Source organism: Hyposmocoma kahamanoa, unplaced genomic scaffold (assembly GCF_003589595.1).
Source record: "Hyposmocoma kahamanoa isolate Upper Pololo Valley unplaced genomic scaffold, ASM358959v1 213, whole genome shotgun sequence".
NCBI classification, from domain to species: domain Eukaryota; kingdom Metazoa; phylum Arthropoda; class Insecta; order Lepidoptera; family Cosmopterigidae; genus Hyposmocoma; species Hyposmocoma kahamanoa.
The window spans coordinates 107,420-133,326 of NW_020653734.1; the positions used below are offsets into that span (position 1 = coordinate 107,420).

A 25,907-nucleotide genomic window follows, 5' to 3' on the forward strand; every position below is an offset into this window, starting at 1 on the left:
AATTGTAAGTCAATGCAAAAAAGACAAACTTCATGATCGTATCGAAGACCCCAGCAGCGAATGAATACTTGACGTTGGACAATAATTGAAATACCTCGGCAGCTACGTAAATGAACACTGAGATAGCGCACAAGAGGTGGTAATTCATGTTCGAAAAGTGCGTTCGTGAAAATGGAAAAGATTTTGTTGTAGAAGAAAGGAAGGAAGGAGTGTTGGACCTTGACCCCAATATAAGGCCTATATGAGCATGATGAATGTGTCAGAGGGATGCGGGCGAGGAATGTGTGCAAAACGATGTAGGAAACTAGAGTTACTGAAAATATGACACTAACTGACACTGCCACATCGCGCGACCGCGCACAGCTGAAAAGAGTCCATAACGCATCCTCGCACCGCCTCGCTATCTCGCACATCTCTGGTGGAAGGAGCACTGGAGTCCTTTGAGATGAGGCTGCACAGACGTATGCTTGGCATATCGTGGGTACAATAGGTCACTAATGACGAGGTTCTTCGTCGAACGGGAAATAAGTTAAGCCACCTAATGAGGGGCAATAGATACTGGATTCTTCATTCTTCAACTAACAATGCAGGGAAAAACACAAGGAAAAGCGTAGTCGTGGCAGAAAAAAAACCTCGTGGTTGAAGAATCTGAGAGACTGGTTCCACCTTAGCACACGTTCTGTCTTTCGTGCGGCAGCTTCAAAAATGAGAATAGCCATGATCGTCGCCAACCTTCGTAGAGAAGCGGCGCATTAAGAAGCGTTTGAAAAAAAAAAATAAAGAGACCGGAACCGGCATGGATAATTATCGGGTAATGATAATATTTGGAATAAAATTAATATTTAGATAATTCGGAACCGCGCATTGTAAACTTAATATGTGCGCTGCGCTGCCGCTACCGACGAATTTGACCGGCGTAAAAGTAGCGTGGAGAAAGTTTGTTCAATTTTAATGAAGTAGGTATCAATTTCTTTACTTATATTTCAATACAATATTTGCGTACAATTATAATTAATAACGTTTCTATCTAAGTACAACCTATTCATTTTTAAATTTAAATTTAGATAGTTTATTCGCATCTGATGGTTTTTTTACAAGAGTTCTTTAACTTAAACATATTTCGCATCTGTATGTATCAAATACAGGTTAAACAACTTGAATACAAAGGTTAATTTAAACAATGTTTTAGTGTTATTTTTAAACACCATTTCGTGCCAATCACGCCATCGCCGGCGATTTTAAGATCGGAGCACATCTCTTAGGTCTGTGCGAGTTTCATCGAAGTGCCATCTGTCAGCTACAATCCCGTGTCAACACGCCGCCATTTTGACTTATAATAATGCTTTTTAAATGTCTAGTACATACACGTACTCTAAGATTTACAATACAATAAGATTATGAATCAAAATAATTAATAGATAGAGACGATTTTCGAAGTGGCTAATTGAATCATCGGTACACAGTGTTTCAAACGCTTGTCAAATCAGACATTTCGAGTGAATTTCTTTTTTAACCGACTTTGTTTATTTTGTATGTATGTTCCGCGATAACTTCAGCATTTATGAACCGATTTTGACGATTCTTTTTTTGTCGGAAAGAGGGTACCTTAGTAAAGGTCCCATTTAAATTTGCAGAAAATATTCCACCTCTAAGGGTGGCTAACTAGGGGACGAATCCGGTTTCATGCAATTTCCGGTATCTCTATAAAACTTGGCATATACATGTAATTCCACGCCCTTTTGAGGCCGGTTTTTTAGTACTATAAAAAATAAAAAGCCGTGATAGTCTAATGGTTCGACCTAAGCAGAGACCGTGGGTTTGAATCCATGCTCGCACCTCTTGAGTTTCTCGGAATTTTCGGAAATTTAACGCACACACACACACACTCATAGCCCCGCACTAGGGAAACCCTGTATCGCGGGTGTCAATTGCCACACATAGAGACAAATCATACCCAAACTCACAGTAGAAATAAATGTAGGCCATACAAATATTTCTCCCGACCCGGGAATTGAACCACGCCGACGTGGCAGTCCAATATCGTTATGAAACCTGCACGTCGAAGAAGATTCACAACCCTAGGAAACGTGTGAAGTATCCAACCCGCATTGGAATAGCATACGGCCTAAACCCTCGCCTGATAGGAGACTCATGCCCAGGAGTGGGACACGTTGAATGATTTGATAATGATGAATAAAGAATACTGCGTTTATTCAAGAACATATTGCACTGCTATTACAATAGTGTTCTAATTCAAAATATGTGAAATTTTATATTATATCATTACTGAACGTAAAATTTGATTCTCTACATGTCAAAAAAACCGTCGTTAGAATATTGCAAGAAACAATCAAAAGATATCTTAAGTCGAAATAAGACACTTTATGTGAACTAGTTCTGGCCAAAATAAACCTTATTCAATAACATGAAATCAATTATTTCCATTTTATTTTTAAATATATTTGAGAAATTGTTTATGTGTCTATAATAAACTATAACTTACATTTTTTTTTTTTTGAGGGAAGTAATTCATTTTCCATCGATTCTGAGAAAATCCTCGTTTTGAGTGAATACACTATTGTATTAACAGTGCAAATATATTACGTATAAACACGCACATAAATAATGCAAAATGGTATTATTCGCTCGTGTCAGTCGGTTAAAAATATGTTGCGGGTTGAAAGAACGGAACCCGTTTTACAATTGAGAAAAATCGAGCGCAAAAAAACCTGGCGGGTCGTGGACCGGGCACGGGTACTCCGACCGCCGTTGCTAAAAATAGTCACGGGATAACACAATACCGGTAAAAATACTACAATCCAGGTAAAAATGAATACCGGAAGACTGAATTCGGATGTAGTGTTCGTGTGGATGGAAAACAAACACTGGGTAATAAATGATAAAACATTCGCTGTAAATTTAATAACTGGTAGCGGAAGGAGATACAAAACAGCATTTTATAATGAATCCAGCACCGTGAGTACAATAAACCTGTGGAATAAGAAATCTGAATTGAAAGTCGACTGTTATTCTAGAATAACAAATTCCCGATAAGTATTTTTTATTATTCAAAATCGACCACCATGTTAATTTTTACTAAATTTTAATACACATTAAAGAGCTTTTACAAATTTACGTGTTGCCATGCTAATCACAATTTAACAGTAAACCCAATGGTAAATAAATTTTATGAGGGTCGCACGCATATAGACACTTCAACATCGAAAAAGAACGTTGCGACGTTTACAAAGAGATTGAATTTGCAATATCGATAAATGACAAGTCATTTTGTATACACCAGTAAATTATGAAATGTGACCTCGGATCACGGACGGAATCCGAGGACTCTGAACGGTAAAGAAGCGGTGGACTTCGAACGGTCAAGTAGTCGTAAACACAATGTGTGAATTTCATTTATGAAAGCCGTTATATTTGCGCACAGAGTCAAACCGCAAAATAAAATATTCATGACGCTTATTTTATAACGTAAAAATTAACATTGTGCAAAATATGCGACGCCCGGTTTTTTTTTTATAATATCAAATGACGGTACGAAGAAGTCACGTGCCTGGTGGTAAGCTACACGCCTGTCTGTAACAGTTGTAGTGCCACTCAGAGCTTTAAATCACAAAGATCTGAGGGGCACTGCCACTGCGCCCGTCACTCTGAGACTAAGTTGATAAGGCCCACGTTCCTGTAATTTCATCAGCAGGGTAAGGGTACCCTTGAAAACCGGAATACAGTAACGACGACATTACTGCTTGGCGGCAGAAATAGGTAAGGTGGCAGTACTACCCTGGACGAACTCTTTCACAAGGAACTCTAATGCTGCTAAAACTGGTTGTCTTCCAGTAAGTAACGATGGTGACCTGTTTCACCGTCATCCTTCCTTTTTATTATCCTCTTTTCAAGGTCCCGCATTTTTTTAATGATAAATCGTTCTCGAATTCCTTTTCCTTCACTATTCTTACGTTTGTTTTCGAAATGAGAGGTCATTGCCAGTGCTATTTCCCCGAGAAGTTCAAAATGTTGAAGCTACGGAGCATCACTGTGTATGTAAGAGTTCCTAACACAACAAGAAATGATAAGCCTCTACACAGACAAGTCAAGGATGAGAAAACGAGATTACATACAAAATACAAGTATCAAAGAAAGTGACTGAAACATAAACACAGGAAATTGACGTTTACAGAGTTTATTACGCCCGCGTATGCCAAAGCGTAGTGATCATAGTATAAATCTTCCTTTTTTTTTAGGAGGGTCATAGTATAGTTTCATAAATAATACATAAATATCGAGTTCTTAGGTTTTCACGATTGTTACACATAGGAAATTAAATTTTTTTTCCGGATTTAAATCGCGTATATTTGTTTTTTCAAACAAACCGACGTTTCGGGCAATAATAAATAATACTACATAAATATTTTCAATGGTATTATAGGTTTGGGGTATTTTGAAAATATACTAGAAAACCAAGTCAGCGACCCGAGAACTGAAATATATCTAAAAATAGCTTAGGGCTCGATCGATACCGGTAAATTACAATTCTGATGTATTAGCGTAATAGTACATATTATGGGCCATTATTTGGATCGAAACTCGACAATGAAATAGTGTTTTGTATCCATGTTTGATGTCTTTTTGTATAAAAAATTTCGTCAGTTTTCAGGTCTTGCAAAAATATTTCTCTGAAGTAGATTAAGTTCTGAAGACTTTCGATGACCTCCGTGGTGGAGAGGCACACCAGTTTTCATGGTGACGCCATCTCTGATCTCTAAATATTTTTTTTACTCATAAAAGCACTAGGGAACCTCTGTATCGGATGCCATGGAAAGACACATTGACAACCTCAAATTACACTCACGAGAGAAATAAATGTAGGTCGCACAAATATTTCTACCGGGAGGACTGCGTGGCAGTCCAGGATGGTAACCGTTCGGCCACAGACGCAGCTAAAAAGAAAATTTAGTTTTTCTCTCAATATAAAAAAACCAACTTTTGCATAATTATTGTCTAGGGACTGGGTGTTTGTGGTACCGTCGTTGTTTCCGATTTCCATAACACAAGTGCTATTGTTACTTACTTTGGGATCAGAGCAACGTGTATGATGTTATCTAGTATTTATATTTAACTATTTATTCAAGAGAATGTATAGAAGTAGACTGCACTACTGCGAAACTACTATTGTAAATGCAATCATTCTGTAAATATATGATGTAATAAAACGGAACAACCCACATAAAGTAAAAGATACATTATGTTTGCTTTTTAATTTATGTTTCAGAAAACCCATTTTCATAATCTGGCAACTAAGTGCCAATGCGCTTATAAAGGGAGAAAGTTGAGATGTAGTGAAAATGATCTAGATCATTAAAATTAATGAGATCTGTATTTAGGGTATTGTGGTAATCGGCAGTTTCCGATTCCTGGACTTCCAGGTATAATTATCGACGAAGATGAATAAGCTATATTTGTACTCAGGTACACATCATGTATTAGAGGTTATATGTTTAACACCTAGAGTGGTGAATCTTTTAAGGATTTATACCATTACGACACTAAACCACGGCTTGATTCAGTCGTGGCTTGGCTTTACACGTCTTGGAAAAGTAGTTGTATCTCAGGGTCATGCAGATTGACCTTTTTTTACTATAAAAACAAACACCGTTCGTTATATTTGTGAGGGTATTTGTTCAACTAAAATCTATACCTTTGTTACAACATGTAACAAATAACAAAGCAACTTCAGTACGAAAAGGAATAGGCGATAAGGTTCAGGAGTTGCAATCTCCGGCGAACTAAATACCGGTTTTGTACAAACAAAAATTACATTAAACAGTAAACAATGTTAAGTTATTGCAAACGGTTGCACATAGTATCAATTTATTGGGTTAGAGGCATTTAAGTCTGCAGCGACCGTGGCCTTTGCAATGTCGGATGCTGACACGAAAATGTCAAACTACTTTTATAGTGATTTGGCACTTTCTTACTCGAAAGGCCCGTACCCAAGTAATATATCAAAGAATGTAATCTGAAGCAGAAAAAAAAAGAAAATCGTGTGATAATGAAATTGATTATTTTAATAGTGCTGAGTTGAGTCCGCGCCGGCTAGTAATGCCTATAAAACGTCATTCAACGTCGTTTTACTCAACATGCACTGATAATGTGGCGCGGTAGTGCTATACTAAAACCACGTCTCGCGTCCACATCCGTGAACAGCCACTCTGACCTAATACAGTCAGGGATTTCACGAGCCTTCAGAGTTTTTTCAACTTTCTCCGACATTCAGGTTTAATCAAGCAAGTGACAATTAATAAACAAAACCGTAAGCGACACTTATGTCCATAGCAGCTGCTGTGCCACTCAGAGCTTTAAATCGTAAAGATCTGTACCTTATTATTTGTATGAGAAACTCACTTGGTCATCCATGGTAAACTCTTTCTTTGGAGCAAGGTCGACACGGGTGTTTCGGTTTGTAATCCCCCGGCAAAGTACCGCTGCATTTAGAGGGAGTTTCCGATACTAGCCACTCGTTGTTGGCCGTAATAGCGTCACAAAAAGAAATTTCAAGCAGAAGCTGCAAGAGTACCTTTTAAATATGCAGAAATTGGAAATATGAGTGGCCAAGGTGTTTAAGAAAGAATAAATAAATAAAAAATAAATAAATAAATTGGATGAAATAAAATTGAATTGGATCGAATTAAATTGGTTAGAATTTTAATTTAATTAAATTGGTTTTGTTTTGGGTTCTTACGAGTGGCGTCCCAGTCCTATTGGGTCCTGGCAGAATACCATCGTCGCGGGCAGCCGCGTCATTTATGCTGAGTCAGCGCCTTTTCATTGCCATGGCTTCCAAGAGAGATATTAGTGGAATATATTACAGTGTTACGTCTAAGTTAATGTCTGTATCATGTGTCTGTGTATGTATTTATCAAGGTGGTGAATAAAGGTTCTATCTATATATCTGTAAGATGTCACATGTGCTTGTATTTCAATCTGCACCCTTATCATCCAAAACCGGAACACGGTAATGTAAGTAAGGTGGCAGTGCTTCCCTGGACGAACTCTTTCACAAGGAGCTCAACTGCTAAAAAAACTCGTCTCGGACATCCTGTAACAAATGCAGGCATTCGACGGAACTTCCTCTCTTGCTGGCCCAATACCGCAAGAACTACAGCATAAGTAGGTAATATTATTAATGACAAGCAAACTTTAAAATATAAAACTAGATAACTAATTACATAATAAATCACTTGTTAATTTCTAAATGAGAATCATTAGTGATTAATGACAATAATCAGCACTACAGAATGCACTTGGCAACTGATAATATCCATTGTTATTAGAGAACAAGCACGCCATGCAGTCGGATATACATGAATTCATACAATGGATACATCATTCATCATTACCGATTGTATATCGCATTACTGGCGATCTCAAAATTCCGTAACTTTAGCCAATCGTTCAGCCATTACTGCCATATGTCCATACACGCAGAATTCGCCATAATCGCCGAGCTTGGCAAGGTATTTTACTGTCGTAGGAAAGTAGCAGGGGAAATCTCAAAATTATACGACCCCAAACACGAGTATGAGAGAAAACATTTCTTCAGAAATGTATCTTAAACACGTTATATAATTTACGAGTGGTATGGTTTATGGCACAGTCTTCCGTCTACCGCGCTTAATTATACACAAATCCGTCAAAGTGCTTTATCAATAATTGTACCTTACGTCATTTGAATAACGCTTAAATTTGCCAAGTTTCTACTATTCACTACTAACTAAAGTACACATGAAGGTGCTGCCAATTTCATTGACGTACTAGAATATGTCGTGCAAGTATGTACACACCATTATTAAATGTTGTTTATTATACAAACCCTTATGCATGCGAATTTCAAACAAAAACTTAATAATTATTAATATTAATGAAGTAAATTCCATTCACACGAACTTCAATTAAAAAGAAGGAAATCATCGGTATTCACTGATGATACCATTAGTGCATAAAAGTCACTAACAAATAGGAAAAGCATATTAAATAAATGGCATTCAATAATGAACGTGGTAAATTTCTTACAATCACGCCAATAAAAAAATACGTGTATTGGGATTTAATCTTAGGCCCAACTTCACGGATATAGAAAGAAAGAAAACATTGAACTTTGCCAAAGTTTACCGTTACCGTAAACCTAATTTCCAAACCGGTACTAGAACAACACTAGTTCAACGAGCAAAAGGGCATAGCTGAAAAAAGTACCTGCCCAACCCGTTCTAAATAAAAAATGAAAACAGGAAAAATAAAGACTCGACATTATACAGCCAACTTTGTCATATAAACACTTTTAAACAAAAACGTGCTCCATTCTTACACAATTAAAATAAAACTAGGGAAATCAAGTTCTATGATAGAATTCTGCAATAATCCGACAAAATTGCATTGTAACATTACACGTATATTGCAGCCATATGAATAGATTTCACTACAAATAAGTCGTATTCTACAGAAATATGTCAATTAACTTTCTAAATCGTGCCTACGTTGCGTGGAATTCGGAGTTTATTCATGAAAAAACGCAAAAGAAGCGTCAGTTATTGTTGTATAGGTAGCGAAATCTAAACATATGGTTACCACATCTACATTGTAAAACAAAGAAGACATACCTTTTGGTACAGCAAACAAAATTCGTCACTCCACTTTAATACAGCAAACGCTATAAAATAACACTTCGGTAATTGTGTCTTTTTCTCTTCAAATACATTATTACACTGTATTATTCAGTACGGACGCGTGAAACGCTGTCCAAAGGTAGAATTCAAGTTGATTTTAATCACGTTTCTCGCAAATATGCGAGCGTCCTCCGCCCGCAACTCACACAAACTGAAAATGTCAGCTGGCTCAAGTCCATTCCCATTGGTAAATCGATTGAAAAACAGACAATTAACCTATATTCGTCTCTTTCTAACTTCCTATGTACCTCGCTTGCACTAGTCGATGATGAAGCGACCTTGATAGGCTTTTTGACCAAATCATAGCTTTGTTACTAAAGATTGATTTTGAAATATCGTTTGTTAAACCTAAGGTACATGATTTTTATGGGTTATGTTGAAAAAATGCAAGGATTTGGCTAATTACGATCATATGGGAAACAAAGCAATCTGTCAAAAATATCAATGCATGCAACAACAAAGAAAACAGCATATTGACATCAGAATCCTGGCTAGAGATTGGTCGCCACTCAGCTGTTTTTGACATTGGACGCGTTGTAACGTAGTCAGTAAAAGTTGATCAAAATTCTCCTAGATGGCGCTAGGAATATACAAACAACAACAAAAATAGACACTAATCTACGTTAAAATTATTAATAAGCATTATATTTTAATGCTTTATGTTTAATAAATATACACTTTTACATTCATAACAAATATGTTTTAGAATATAATATATAAGTAGGTAGTTTGACCAAAAAAGTTAGTTTTTGTTATGACTACATGAACATGGTAACCATGGCAACTAATGTGCTTGACTATATTATAACTCTACTAAATTTAAACAGTTTGAACTTGCATACACATTGACTCAAAGCAAGGATGTTTTTATTTTTATTTATTTGCAAATGTCAATGGTCAGAAATTTGTATTTTAAACTTAATTTAAAGTGGATTATAATGGAGGCAACAGACTTATTAGCGCGAGAGGAGGAATTTAAAAAGTTAAATAAACAATTGGAAAAGAAAACTGAAAGTTTGATGAAGCAAATCGAACATGCTATGGTTTGATTTTTCTATCATTTTGTTTGTCGTCGGAGTGGATATCAGTTTTAACTAATTGTTTTTTTTTATATATTTTCAGCAAAAACAAGACATATTCTCTGAGTTTTCTCACAACTTAACTCTATCCCCGCACCATATATCCAAAAAACATTACTGTGATACGCCGAAAAGTACACCAGAACAAACTACAAACAATACCCCCAAAAGCACTCCAACGATTAAAAAGAAGAAAGCACCAATCAAGGAAAACAATTCAAATAAAGAACACGATGAAACAGAAAGTACAAAAAGCAACACAAATTGTGATCTGAACTACATAAATAATACAAACAGCACAAAAATTATTTGCAATTGTTGTGCTGTATCCGCAAAAGACAGGGTACATGACGATTTGGAGTTTCTATATGCATTTGTATCTGTTAGTGTCCAAGAGAATGTACTGCCACAGAGTTTTTTAAAAGGTAATATTTTTTTGCACATATGTCATACGGTTGGGTGCGGTTACAAAAAAAGGAGGGGCCAATAAGTGCCTACACAATTACTCGATTGCTATTTTGTTAAACCATTATATTAAAAACTATTTGCTTAATGATAATAAAATATACTACCTCCATGGCTGAACAGTACCATGTCGAACTGCCACGCAGCGGTCCGTGAGAAATATTTGTAGGGTCTAAATTTTTTTCTCTCATGAGTTGGGTATAATTTGTGGTTGTCTATGTGTGTGCCCGTAACACCTGTGATACAGGATTTCCCTAGTGCGGGACTATGAATGTGTGCGCATTATTATTGTTTCATTGATAATTGAAATAAATAGACAAGCCATTTGGCACTTTTTTCAAACAACTTTTTATTGTATATTGCCAGAAAAATCTTGTTGAAATTATCCCGTGTGCTGCACAACTTAACTGTTACGTAAACTATCACCCTTCCCGCATAGTGCAGCTCCCTCAAAAATTAACTCAGTCAAACGGTTGTAGTTGTAGTTTGTTTAAGTTATGTATGCCAAACTAGGAGCACACCACTGCTCTACTAATTGTGCTACATATTGAATCAGGAGACCTTATGAATTCTCTAAACGTTTGTTATACATCTTTTTGTATTGAGTTTTTTTTATCACGTTAAGCGACACTTAATGAGTCAGGTGTCTTGCTGGTCAAATTCAAATCATCCTTATTTCATAGGTAAGCTAATTACATTTGAAATCGTCATAATCGTCATTCGTAACGCGATTCCCCTTAGAAACTGAAACTGTTAGTATACTCTTTGTAAATATACATTTGAATACATTTAACATTTACATTTATTGCCATTGACTTACAATTATATGGACGTCGGGTCCGCGCTAAAAAGTGTCCGAACTTATAGGGCGTTAAAATCGTATACAGAGCGTCATTCACGCTTTAGTCTTCGTTTGTTCGACTGACAGCGAAGCAAGCAAAATTAGACAGTACTAAGATAAGATAAGATAAGATAAATTTATTTCAATATTACTTAATCTAATACAATTATAATGAAAACAATGTAATTGAAGATAAAATATTAAAATAAACAGTAATAAACAAAACAAAAAAAAAATCTAAATTATATAAAATAATCATGATAAAATTAAACATTTTAATCTTAGTGCCTAATAGTGCAATTGCGATGCCTAAACTAAGTACATGTGTACCTGTATTTTAGGCATATTAGTGCATTTTTCATAACAAAGCTTAAAAAAAATAAAGATTTTATAAATTTAACAAATAAAAGATAACTAGTTATAAGTCGTTACAATTTATGTACTGCGATGACATTACAATTTAAATTCAACGTTTTAGCTTTTTCATATTCCTTTACATGTCACTACGATTAAATAGGTTGACTTGGGACATTTTTTTCGTGGTTTTAGTATTAGACCCGTCCATTTATTTGTAAGTCAATGTTTATTGCAAACTATCTGCAAGTCGGTCTAAACAGGTCACTACTACGGATTTTTGTGATCCAAGTACGCAGAAGCGTGACAAATTTTGAATGTCACCCGGAATCTTAATAAAGAAGTGTATATATTGCCTCTTAAATGAATTTGTGTCTTTATGAAGACAACTGTCAAAAAAACATATAGTCGAATTGAGAAACTCCTCCTTTTTTGAAGTCGGTTAAAAATAGCTGGTTTATTTTTATTCCTTGTCACTATTTTTCAAACAAATTACTATTGTTCTTAACGTAAATTACAATTTCTTAAATGTACTAATAATATTAATCTCTATAAATAAATATTGTTTTACAGACATTAATATTATTCTCTGTAAATATGAATATTTATCTCTCAGAGACGCTCTGGGGCCCTGATTGTAAATTGCACTAACCGCATGTTTCTGCAGGATAAGATTCTGATAATATCGGCAGCCCTAAAGCAAAAAACTGTACGACATTATACTGTGAAAGTGGCTGAAGTAAATCAATGTCTGCTACATTTCGAAGTCTTGAGAAATTTGGGTTTTTTATATCTTGTATACTGCAGAACTCAGCCGATCCAATCAGATTCAAGGATTTTGTCTTTGTGTTGTTCACTCTCTTTTAAATTCATAGCTGCCTCAGTGGCCGAACGGTTGCCATGCTGGTCTGCCACGCAGAGGTCCCGGGTTCGATTCCCGGGCCGGGAGAAATATTTGTATGGCCTACATTTATTTCTCTCGTGAGTTTTGGTGTAATTGGTAGTTGTTTATGTGTGTGTCCATGGCACCCGCAACGCAGGGTATCCCCGGTGCGGAGCTAGGAGTGTGTACGTTATTTATTTATTTATTTTTTGTTTCAATAATAACACAACTCATTACTTTGGGAATAATACTAGCGTTCTGATGTTTAAGACGTGAAGAAAAATTCACCTAATGTTATGCAGTTAAGGTGGTAAGATATTGTCAGTAGAGCAAATTGACTCTTTCTACCAAGTGCAGAAAGTTCAAATCCCCTTTGATGTACGTTTCTTGCTTTCAGAGCGAGCCACAGTGGAGAACGTATGCAAGTTTTTATCAAACAAAGTGCAGTTGATGCAAGAACATATCGACAAATTGCAGAACACAATTAATAAAAAGGTAATTTTGATGTGACTACTTTACAGGGAATGTTCTCTGAAGCGATATTAATATCTGGATAATGTATTTTTCTGTGTGTACTAGTCTAAACTTGAGTTCAACACTACAGTACAGAATGTGCATGAATGTAGCATATTCCTGGGGTGCGATCGGGACAAGCACACTATTGTTACCTACAGGAATTTATCCAAGGTTCTACAACTAACGAAGGAAACCAACACCAAGTCTTAACATTGATAAGTAATAAATGCACCTCTTAAGTATACTAGAATTACATGAACCACGCGGGGTTACTACCCTAACTAATCTAGTGACGGCGTTGAGCTAAAGAGTAGGTTTACGGGGTATAAGGGTGAACAATTCGCATGGCCTGGACACATCTTGTTCACGCGCAGCAATTGTTCCCCCAACACAGGAGACGGACAGGGGTTAGGTGGGTATGCGGGGGTGAGGGGTGAGCGATTCGCACGGCCTGGATATACCTTGGTCACGCGCAGCAATCGCTACCCAACCCAGGAGACGAACGGGGGAGGATAGTCCCTACGGGGGGCGAAAGACGAGCAATACGCACGGCCTGGGCACACCTTGGTCACGCGCTGCAACAGCCCCTCAGCCGGTGGAGGTTCTTACTGTAGTAAGCCCCTCCAACGACGTGGTCACTCGCTCCGGCTGGCGGCCTTTTACAGTCTCGTCTCCGCTTACGGCGGGAGTCCCGCGCGCGCTTTTTATTGATATAATTGTATTAATAATTCATGTATGTATGCTACTTCCGTGATCGAACGGTTACCACGCCGGTCTGCCTCGCAGAGGTCCCAGGTTCGATTCCCGGGCCGGGAGAAATATTTGTATGGCCTACATTTATTTCTCTCGTGACTTTGGATATAATTTGTGGGTGTCTATGTGTGTGTCCATGGCACTCGCGACACGGACTTTCCCTAATGCGGGGCTATGTTGAGTGTGTGCGTTATTATCATAGATTTAGTGTATAGGTACCCATAGATTGGCAATGCAAGTGAAAGAGCGTTAGTATACACGTATGTTAGAGCGAGATGGATAGACCACTTCATTATACGCTATGAGCCTGTATGAACCTAGCGTCAGCTGACAACGAAACAAATTTCGTTTATTTTTGAAAAATATTTGTTTTTAAAATGTGAAATAGTGTTAAACGGACGTTTATTAGTCATGGTACCGTGTTCAGTGCTCGGATGTAACTCATGTAAAAAGGAAAACTCGCAGAATTGTACATTTCACATGTAAGTAGGTACTATTTAAATTTTTAGCTGTCTAAAAGCACTACCACAAAAGATTTTTACATAAATACATATATCCGTGAAATTATACAGATGTATTTTTGTTTTGGTCTCGTCTCCAATACTTCAGGGCCAATCTATGGATATACTAAATCTATGGTTATTATATATTAATTGCACTCAGAGCTTTAAATCGCAAAAATCTCACTGCGCCCATCACCCTGAGACATAAGTTGACAAGTCCCATGTGCCTGTAATTTCACCAGCACCCTTACCCTTCAAAATCGGACACACAGTAATGCTGACGTTACTGCTTGGCGGCAGAAATAGGTAAGGTGGCAGTTCTACTCTAGACTCTCACAAGGAGCTATACAACTTTTTTTTTTCATTTAATTAGTGTGTATATAATTTTGTAGTTCTTAGGTTTTCGGCATCAGTGGCCCAACAGTTTAGGTACACTATGGGCACTGGATGGTCCCGAATTCGATTCCCGGTAGGACCAATTTGAAAAATGAACTTTTATAAATTGGTTCTAGCCTGGAAAGTCCAAGTAGTGCCCCGATGTGATTCCAAATATGGTTGTTTGACACATTTAGAAAAAGAAAAACATCGAATTGAGCTGTATTGCCCTAATATCATTTTTTATGATAAAATAAGTGCCCATTTGACCTCCCATTGTTCTCATTTTCCATCTTACCTGATGGAAAGTGACATTGAGATAATCCTGTTCACTTTTTTTTCATTCACACAAAAATGCCTATTCACTCTCTTCTTGAGCAGGCGCAAGTTATAGTGTTCAGGAAATAAGTCTGCAGGTAGGGAATTTCACTCCATAGTCGTTCGCCATATAAATGTGGAAGCGTAACGCTTCGTGCCCTCAATATACTAATACTAAAAATTATATTTACACACGCACAATAATCATTTCATAATTTGTACCCTCTTGGTTTCCAGGCGTCACAATGCGCGGCCCATCTGACGAAACTCGCGGAGCTGGAGAGCGAGAGAATGACGTTGCTTCACAAAACCAGCACGCTACAGGCAGCTGCCGCAGACACCAGAGCTAAACACCAGGCTCTGATGGTAAAGCTAGAGGTACGACTCCCACTGATAACCTAGTTTTTTTATTTATAAGTTCTACCCACGGAAGAGTGCGGAGAAAGTGCCTTAACTCACACGTTTATAATTTTAAATACTGTGAAATCTTAATAATGATTGGTCGTAGTTTCAAATTTAAAAAGATGTAACAAATTCTGGTCTGTTAATACAATTTAAACTTTACCGTGTAAAATAATGGCATATCGTTGAAAATTATACCTGTGGTCACAAGTTACGACGTTTTGATTTCATATTGAAATTTCAATCAGTGTGCTGCCATCTAGGAGTCAATAACAGAACAACAACGAATTCGAGATGTTTACTTGACCATATTACTTTAACAAAAGTATTACGATAAACGGAAATATGAAACTTTTATTACAAGTGCGACTGTCAGTTTTACACTCCAAAGTATCAAAATGAGGCATTTTCAAGAGGCGGTACGTCAAACTGTGGTAATCGCGCTTATTGGCTGGCTTACACGTATTAAGTGAGTAATTAAATAAGTTTTAACTCAATTTTAAGTCCGTTTACACCTCTTTTAGATAATCGTGTTAATGGGCGTATCGGTGACTCGGATTTACTAGAGGCGAAACTGCAAAACCTTGAATACCGTCTCGTGAAGTTACCTGCTTAGCAGTACTCCACAATCATTTCGCCATCGCTTTACGCTTCCATTCGGAATTTCTTACCTGCAGACTTAGTCTTTGTACGATATAACTTGGCAGTGGCGGATTTGCCCTAAGCCCCAGTAGGCCCGGACCTAGGGCGGCCAGATTTCAGGCGCGGCCAATCGTGACAAAAAATGTACTGTTGATAACAAGAAATAACTCAAAGTACCTAAATATTCTAAAGGCTCACGCACGTAATGGCGGCCCGCACTCCACCTAAATCACTTTCGAATATGTTATGTATAAAATATAGATATGTTAGAATAGAATAGAATAGAATATCATTTATTTCTTGTAAATATGGTAAGTACAATATAAATTAGATGTTACAAATTAAAATAGAGTTCAGCATATTTTGCCAACAAGCGGCATAGAAATATTCCAATAGTCATAATAATTTGTGATGAAACATGTCAAATATAAAACTTATCAAAAATACAATTAAATGGCAGAAATTAATAAAAAAAGATAATTGTAATATGATTAAAATTAAGTTGTCACAAGTTATCATGCAGGAAATCACTGACATTGTAATAACATTTTTCAATCAATAGTGATGTCAATTTCTTTTTAAATAATGATAATGGTAGTGATTTTATGTCTTCCGGTAGTTTGTTATAGATTTTAGGTTCCATGGCAACTACACTCTTTCTCAACAATGCTGTTTTGTAACTACCTGTTAACAATAAGTTACTGTATTGTGATCGCATAGGCCTTTATCTGACATCCGATAACTTTATAATTTTTTTTATATTCATTTTTACAAAGATGCATATTTCCAGGATATATAAAGAGGGTAGAGTTAATATGCGATTTGAGATGAACTTTGGTCTGCAACTTTCTGTTGGTTTTAGTCCACACATGGCTCTTGTTACATATCTATAATGTAATGAATGTGTAATTACTACATATTATCACTACCGCGTCTGCCTGTCTGATCGCGATAAACTCAAAAAGTACTGAACCGATTTTCATGCGGTTTCCACCAGTAGATAGAGTGATTCATTGGGAAGGTTTAGATGTATAATTTATTTAGGTTTTGTGTAAGTTGGCTGAAATATGACGATAAATGTTGGAAGATGTCGGAAAAAATCTTGTCGGCAGGGCGCTTCACTGGCGTGCGCCCGGTAATCTAACAGAGATACCAATATCAAATCAATGTCCTAGAAAAAAATTAAAATTATTAAATAGTACATTTCTGAATACATTTCGATAAAAGTTGGCAATAAAATAAATTCATTGTGTACCAGTATATGACGAGTGCTGGGAAAGGGGCGGCTGGTGCTCACTACATGGCCTGGGGCCTCGGTAAAAGTCTGCAAATCCGCCACTGTGACTTGGGCCTTTTCAAAGCGAGAGTCAATAGATATTGCACAGGTGTGCATGCTCCACTTATCGTTACTTTCCATCAGAACCCCGATTCCGAACTCTTCGATATTATAACCGAATCGTTCTATTGGATATCGTTCTCGAAACGAAAGGCGCTTTCGGAGCTATTCAGAACATTCGAGTTAAACGATCAATTCGGATTCGGATACGATATCGTTAACCAACAGCGTTTACGGAGTTAGTCGGTGAAATAGATTATAAGAAAAATCGTATTATATACATTTTTAAGACTTTAAAGGCCTAAAATATAGGAATGCATTAGTCTTACATTAAAATAAATTAGTAACATTGAACAAAATCCAGACTTTATTTCAAATAATAAGAGATTTCCATATTACATTATTGCTTTGTAAATAATTTTTCCGGTCCTTTGCCGGTCGAGAAGTTTGATGAAATTACAGGCACGTGGGACTTGTCGACTTATGTCCCAGGGTGACGGGCGCAGTGGCAGTGCCCCTTAGATCTGTGGACAGGCGTGTAACTTACCATCAGGCGCACGACTTGTTCTTCCCGACATTTGATATTATAAAATAAAATAAAAACTTCGAGTAATCGCACGGCTGTGACGTCGTTCCGGTTCGGTTTCGAATACGACAGTTTGACGTTCCATTCGAGTGTTGTGAATAAAAATGAAAAAAAATCCTACGATATCAAATCGAATCGGTCGACAACTGAGTTATCGTAAGGTCCTGAATCGACCCCCAGGTGAGATAGATGTCAAATGCGCTAAGTGACAAATATCCGTTTTAAATAGAAAAAAAAATAGAGCACAAAATTATCTTTTAAAAACAGTTAAAATTAGTTAACGTGTTTGACTTACCGGAACTTACCCTAAAGATGCGTAGCTAAAATATCATTACACAATTTCAATATTTTAAACCTGGGTTATGGTTTTCTATGATGTCTCAAAAAAATATTTTGCCATTTAGACTATTATGCTATTCCTACAATAAAAAAACCTCTAAGTACTTTGACATTTTGCGTACCAAGGCTTAAACCAATACGCGGGGTGCGGGACGATCGCCTACTTCATCAAAAAATAGGTTTGACTCTAATCGACTTACCTACTTAATCCACTTACTCGTCTACTTATCAGTCGATAATAACATTAATTACTTAACAGCTGTTAAGTGATTGTTTACACGCATAAATTAAGTTAAAACTTTGGTTAATTACTCTGTCACTTAATCGTGTTGACCAGTCGTAAGGCGAAGTTAACGGAAGTCGTTTACTTATTACTTATTACCAGTTTGACAGTGACAATTCATGACATTTCGAATTTCGAAATATTTATTTTCAGATAACAGGATCCATTGGTGTTAGTATAATAGAGAAAAAACTTACAAGCTATTGTTAGTAGGAATATTGTATAACATATTACTTAATTAATTAAAATGTCATGTACTTACGAGGTATCTCATGCCGAATCATTGTCCGTACGAGAGGCCTCAGTACAGGTGATCTGCAGTCCTCAGCCACAACCTTCAGGATGCTGCGGTTACTCCGCCAGAGCCTTCTAACCAAACATACATTAATTGTAATAATAATAATAATAACGAACTGAAGTAGTATATAGTCTTAACCGACTCGCCTGTCCGTGGTAGATGCAGTGCCTCTTAGAGCTGTGAATCGCAAAGAATTGAGGTACACTGCCACTGCGCCTGTCACCCAGTGACATAAATTGACAAGTCCCATGTGTCTGTAATTTCACCAGCAACACAGTAATGTTCATATTACTGCTTGACGGTAAGGTGCATCGAGTATATAACCAAAAATAGAGACGAAATAAGGGCCATATATTTCTGGTAACTCATCAGTGATACGTCACTTATAAATATCAACTCTCGTTTGCACTGAAATATAGACAGCGCCAACAACTGACCTGTGTGTACGTCTCGCCGTAAGTTTGTTGTAATAAAGATAATATCTCTAACAACGACGTGCTGTTTCATTCGGTGGTGTGAGAAAAACAGCAAAACGTCTAATTACAAAGCAAACGGAATCAAATTTCATCGGTAATGATATATTAAATATGTAATTTTGCAATTTGCCTCCATTATAGCAAAGATCAAGTTAACTGGTCGATTTGAAGTGAAACAATTGACGACACCCGTCAATTGTTTCGAATTCGGGCTGGCCAATCGGAGCGCAGTTGTCACAGTAATGATATGGCAGAATAGTTTTCAAACAAATTAAATGACATTTCGTCTCTATTTCTGGTTATATACCGGATGCTAAGGTGGCAATACTTCCCTGGACGAACTTTTTCACAAGGAGCTCTACTGCTACTAGTTGCTAGGTTTTTCTTGTTTGAATTCAAGCAATTGGTGTGATCGTCAGTCGCATAAATTTGACATATTTTTAAAATTAAAAAGAAATATTGTATAATAATAGGGGTTAAAGTATGAAATTGCCGATTTGTACTGAAAATCTAAATTGTTTATTTTTTAAATTTTTAACAAATTTATTTAATCAAAATAGTTGCCATTATTATCTATACATTGCTGCCATCTAATGGGAAGGTTATTAATGCCTTTGCGATAGAACTCCGACGATCTAGACTGCACAAACTGTGTGAAAGCATTTTGTACTGCCTCCTGGGAAGAAAACTTCTTGTCACGTAGATAATTGTCCAAATCACGAAAAAAATGGTAGTCCGTTGGAGCAAGGTCTGGTGAATACGGAGGATGACGAATGGTTTCTAACTGCAGTTCCTGAAGGGTCAAAATGGTTTCTCGTGCTGTGTGAGGTCTCGCGTTGTCGTGGAGCAATAATGGTGAAGATCGATTCATGAGTCGGGGCTGTTTTACTGCTAGTTTTGTCAACATGGTTCGGAGTTCGGCACAATAGACATCTGCCGTTATTGCTTGACCAGATCGGAGAAAACTATAGTGAATAACACCATGCTGAGACCACCAAACAGTTACCATTACCTTTTTATTGGTAAGTTTTGCTTTAGGACACTGTTGTGGCATTTGACCTGGGGTCAGCCATTGCATTTTTCTTTTCCGGTTATCATAAAGAATCCACTTTTCATCACATGTTACAATTCGATCCAATATTCCATCATGTCTGTACCGGTTCAACAAGGCAACACAAGTTTCAACACGCGTTTCTTTCTGCAGATCAGTCAAATCATGAGGCACCCATTTTTCGTATTTTTTTATTTTATTGATTTGACGCAAGTGAGTCAATATTGTGGGTAAGGTAACGTTAAACCATGCCGCTAATTCCTGGGTAGTTTGACTAGGATCGGCTTCCACTATCTCTCTTAATTCATCGTTATTCACCTGTGTGGGCGGTCTTCCTCGTGGCTCGTTCTTTAAGTCGAAATTTCCATCACGAAAGCGTTTAAACCAAAATCGCACGGTGCGTTCATTAGTAGACCCCTCTCCAAACGCAGCATTGATATTGCGGGCTGTTTCTGCCGCGTTAGTTCCGCGTCGGAACTCGTATTCAAAAATCACTCGAATTTTCGCAGTATCCATCTTTCTTGTCTAAATTGAATAACAAAAACAATTGAAAGTCGATATTCAAATGTTTCAAATTAAAAAAAAAAAAATCACAGAAACCATTTGAAAAAAGTTTCATTCGAAAACCTCAAACCATGAAGATTCTATGAAAATTCAAAGAACCTATTGCAATAAAATGGCAATTTCATACTTTAACCCCTAATATTTTTATTTGTGTTTTCAACGCCTGATGGCGGCGAGAGAATAGTAAAGTATGGTGACACCACCACAATATTCTTCTACTCCCCGCAAGGGGGCGCAGCGTGTAACGCCGGCTATGACGTGACGTGGTCTGTGGCTTCAAACGTTCCAGAAGCTCTCTCTCATCCATCATCGACGACACCACATCGATCGTTCATTTTCAACATACAATTGTCTTTCGGTCGTCATATTGTATTTAAATTATGTAAAGGATCGCATTAAATATTCTAAATGCAAATGAAATAAATCACTCCATTGAAGACTCTTACTTGTCCGGAAGCTTGTATCAAGCACACGCAACCCAAAATCATTTTTTTTTTAATTTACTAGATTTTTTTATTTAGGAAAAAGACCGCCTCTACAAAGAGCAACGAAGCGAAACAGACAAGTTGGCTTCGGAAGCGAAGCGGCTCCGGTCGAAGAACGCGTCTATCGAAGCAAAGTGCGCCACGCAGGAAGAACTCATAGTATCTCTAAAACATCAGATTGATACTGCCAAAATAAGCGAAAAGGTACATGAATACGTCCCATTGCTTAGCTTCTTCTCCATATTTCACTCGAGGCACTCAAAAGCACTCCCACGTAGACGCTCGCACGCACTCGCGCACACTCGCAGGCACTACAGGTACTCGCACGCAATCACAGGCACTCGTAAGCACTCACAGGTACTCACAGGCGCTCGCACGCACTTGCAGGCACTCACAGGCACTCGCAGGCACTGAAAGGCACCCGCCCGCTCACGCAGACGCTCGCACGCAATTTCACACACTCGCAGGCACTACAGGTACCCGCACGCACTCACAGGCACTCGTAAACACTCACAGGTACTCACAGGCGCTCGCACGCACACACAGGCACTCGCAGGCACCTAACCTAAGTAAAGACTTGAAAACATTTCCTTGACATGAAACATGACTTGAAGTCCGCGATTGTGGTAGAGTATGCGTGTACGCGATTGTGGTTGCGTTAGCTTGCTAGCGACACCTTGCCTCCACGCGACTTTGAGTTGTGTCCAAGTCTTTAGTTTAACTGCACGCAGAGGTCCCGGGTTTGATTCCCGGGCCGGGAGAAATATTTGTATGGCCAACATTTATTTCTCTCATAAGTTCGGGTATAATTTGTGGTTGTCTATGTGTGTGTGTCCATGCTACCTGCGATACAGGGTTTCCCTAGTGCGGGATTATAAGTGTGTGCGTTATTATTATTAATCGTTAACATCATAAACACACACTCTATCGATTTGTCGTTTCGATCAGTCTGAAATGACGGATCTTGAAGAAAAATCGTATATGGGGAGGTCTTAATATAAATTCACAAAGTCCATTACTTACATCTTACATTTTTTTACTTACATTATTATACTCCTTTCTTTATAACATGCTCACTGTACTTTTGTTTGACAGGAATTTCGGGATTCCACACGGTCCCTCTCAGCAAATCATCAAAACGCCATCTCTCGGCTGGAATCACGAGTTAAAACGCTAACTACCCGCAACACACGCCAGGAGGCGCTAATACTGAACTTACGGAAGCAGATCGCCTTATTGGCGGCCACTAAAGCTATAAATGCCATCGAGAGCGATTATAACACCTTCTTGGAGGCTTTTTGATTAATAAACCATCTCGTAACGTAATAATTTTTTTTTTTTTTTACTTACGGAGATTTCATTACACGGCCGCCATTTTGAATGCTTTCGCCATCTTGTTTAGAAACTGCTGGTGATCGCAAATAAATGCTTAGTGAAAGCTGATAAGCAACGCGTCAACAAAAATAATCATAGTTTTGCTAAAATGGCACCTCACGATCACACTTCCTCCAGAGTGAAATTGATCACGTCGGGGTCACCAAATGATTGCGCCGGTCCTTTGTGGGTTACACTGAAGGGACTTTGTAAGTAAAACCTCCTTGAGACTGCTGACTTGACTTTATTTTACTAATTTTTGAAAATACAAAATAATTGATGTGCACAGTCCGGAGATTAGCTACGCAATGAGGACGCCGCCCGGTAGCTGCTGCCTGTTGACATCTGTAGGATCCGTTGCTAATGCATATTCGTCAGGCGTCACGAATGGCCTGAACAGGAATAATGAATTGTTGCGATTTATTACTGTAATTTCTCCAACAACTAGAAGCACAGCAGCAAACATTTTCCTTTTATAAGTAAATAAAAAAACAACAATCTATCAAAAATAACGAAAAAACCTATGCCATTTTCGCAAAACTGCTAGGAAGCTAGGTACTGATTGGCAAGCTGTAATTGTAATCAAAGTCGAAGACTCATTTATTCCATAGATAAAATAAATTTACACTTGAAAACGTCACTTTTACTGGTCGATCACTATTTACCCTATCTACCAGTATACTCTACTGCTACTATTTAGTAGCCTTAGTTAACCTTACCTATTTCTGCCGCCAAGCAGTAATGTCAGCATTACTGTGTTCCGGTTTTCAAGGGTAAGTGTGCTGGTGAAATTACAGGCACATGGGACTTGTCAACTTATGTCTCAGGGTGACGGGCGCAGTGACAGAGCCCCTCAGATCTTTGCGATTTAAAGCTCTGAATGGCACTGCAACTGTTATGAACAGGCGTGTAACTTACCATCAGGTGCACGACTTGTTCTTCCCGTCACTTGATATTATAAAAAAAGCGCCGAGAAATAGGGTTTTCCGGGGAGTGATACGACTTCGCGGGCATCTCTGGTGAACCCGGACTTGGGTATGGACTCGCTGGGGTTGTGTGGTTAGCTGCAGAGATGTTTGTCTGCCCCGGTGATGTGTGGACGGTGCATCTGTCTGGTGCGCATCTGAAGCGAGGAGACGCGCGGGACACGTGAATTGCCGTTCAAGTTGGAAGCTATGTCCGGATAATGTCGCAGGACACTGCGACTGTAGTAGAGGATAAACTAGATATCCTCTGGTCCCTCCAGTCGTTTAGGTTATTGGGAACTGGAAAGATGTCGTTTTTCGACGGCGGGAAGTGAGCGTGCCTACAGCTCCGGTACCTATCCCCGGGGCCATTCCCTACCAGGGGCGGCTCACCTAAGGCAATATAAACAAAATTCATGTAGAAAGATATAGGACTGTTCGATCACTATACTGACTTCCCTGAGAAGAACGAGCAAGAAACTCTAGGGATTGCTCTTTTCAAATAAACTTTGAATCATATTGGTGTGAAATCTAGAATCACGTTGTCTTTCCATACATCTGTATCTAACACGTAGTTTACAATTTTGTAATATGACTTTTCAATTAAAATACTTTTAATGTAAGTTTTAAACTTAGAAAATGGTAATCTTAATATATATTCGGAAATCTTATTGTCAAAACGTATACAGTTTCCCATAAAGGAATCGTCTACTTAGTTAAACGAAATAGTGGTACCATGAGTTTTCTAAGGTTAATATTGTGGATATCTTTCTTAATGAAATTATGTAAGTATATTTTACAGGCATATAAAATATTTGAGTAAATGTACTGTGATGCCACCAGTCATGATACCAGATTCCTTAAACTTTACTCTGAGAGAAACCCGAGAACCGAAACGGTACACAGAACGAATCGCTCGTTTTTGCAACACAAATATGGTTTGTATACATATAAAGTGACAGAGAAAGTAACAAGGTTCTAGTGTGTACGCGTTTTTGTTCTCTTTTTATACCTGGTTATCGTTGGCTCACTGTGAACCACTCCAGGGAAACACGCGAACCACGTGCACCCTATGGTTTTTGGTAACATAACATTCACAGGTTACGGGTGCAGCTGTCTAGCGAGTACCCGGCTTTATTGCTTATCAGTATCCGGACTTCGGCGTTCTTAACCTTTTACTCTTCTTTATCTTCGATGTTGGTACAAAGTAGTCTAGTGCCAGTAAAACAAAAATTCGGAAAAATTATAACTTTGACGAAATACTTTCATAGATTTCTCATAGATGGCGCTACGGATAAGAAGTCGCTGCAAACCAAATATAAAGATCCGACAACAAGCACATAAGCCCGCTGGTTCATTCCGTGACTTAGTTGGCATAGCCACGGCCTGATAGAAAATAATTTCTAAGTATTCGATCTTTTTATTCATAATTATAACAAACTTGTGGAGTAATAAAAATAAAATTTAAATTGTAACTTTTTTATTAAAAAAAACTGACCTCAGAAGTTCTTGGAATAGGTTACCGGAAATAGCGCGAAACCCGATTCATCCCCTAGTTTGCCACCCTTGGAGATAAAATATTTTCTTCAAATTTAAATGGCACCTATACTGAGCTACCGTCTTTCCAACAAAAAAGAATCAAAACCAAAAAGTGACGTTTTTATTTTTATTCATTTCCAGCTTTAGAAACTTATTTCTCCGTTGCAAAGTACGAACAAACCGACGATAGAAATTTTATATACATTATCTTTTTACATCTGTACTGTTATCGAAAATAAATGACACGTTGTTTTATAACAAAATTTTTATCTCATACTTTTATAAATAGCTTTTTATCAATGGCACATTTAAACTAACGTAGTAACAAGATAACACAGACGTAACAAGTACATTCGTAAATGAAAAGAATGCTTACAATAGTTTAGGTCGGACAGCATCATGACTTAAATAATTAAAAGCACGAGAAATATCTACGCCTTATTTAACAGTCGCCTTGCAAGTTACCTATGAGCATAAATAACCAGGCTCTCTATCTATGCCTATGAGGCTCACTGTTTAATTGCTATTAATTCAATCTAACGTGGACCTTTGAAGAATATAAATAAAGATTATTATTACATTATATTTAAGGACGGTCAGTAAGAAATTACTAAGGGCTTTAATAACACGAGTTTAGTATTTTTTTACCGTCTATAATACATAAATACATAATGTTTTTCATCACGTTTCCATAAATACAATGTTTATTTCTTGTATGAATAAAATCACTCTAGTACAGGTCACA

The 25,907-nt window shown here is 37.6% G+C and overlaps 1 protein-coding gene across 1 annotated transcript; it reads left to right on the plus strand.

The window, feature by feature from the left end:
* The first annotated feature begins 9,673 nt into the window (after nt 1-9,673).
* On the plus strand, nt 9,674-22,633 carry LOC113227711 (testis-expressed protein 9-like). Its single transcript, XM_026460699.1, has 6 exons — nt 9,674-9,778; nt 9,858-10,239; nt 12,755-12,852; nt 15,060-15,200; nt 21,321-21,488; nt 22,380-22,633. Exons 1-6 carry the CDS (start codon nt 9,674-9,676, stop codon nt 22,584-22,586), a joined length of 1,101 nt encoding a protein of 366 aa, XP_026316484.1. The 3' UTR covers nt 22,587-22,633.
* The last annotated feature ends 3,274 nt before the right edge of the window (nt 22,634-25,907 follow it).

Bases quoted from the DNA above. Each gene is read 5' to 3' on its own strand.
- LOC113227711 (XM_026460699.1), top strand. From the start codon at position 9,674: ATGGAGGCAACAGACTTATTAGCGCGAGAGGAGGAATTTAAAAAGTTA. The intron at 9,779-9,857 runs GTTTGATTTTTC...ATATATTTTCAG, and splicing joins AGCAAATCGAACATGCTATG to CAAAAACAAGACATATTCTC. The intron at 15,201-21,320 runs GTACGACTCCCA...TTTTTTATTTAG, and splicing joins CTCTGATGGTAAAGCTAGAG to GAAAAAGACCGCCTCTACAA.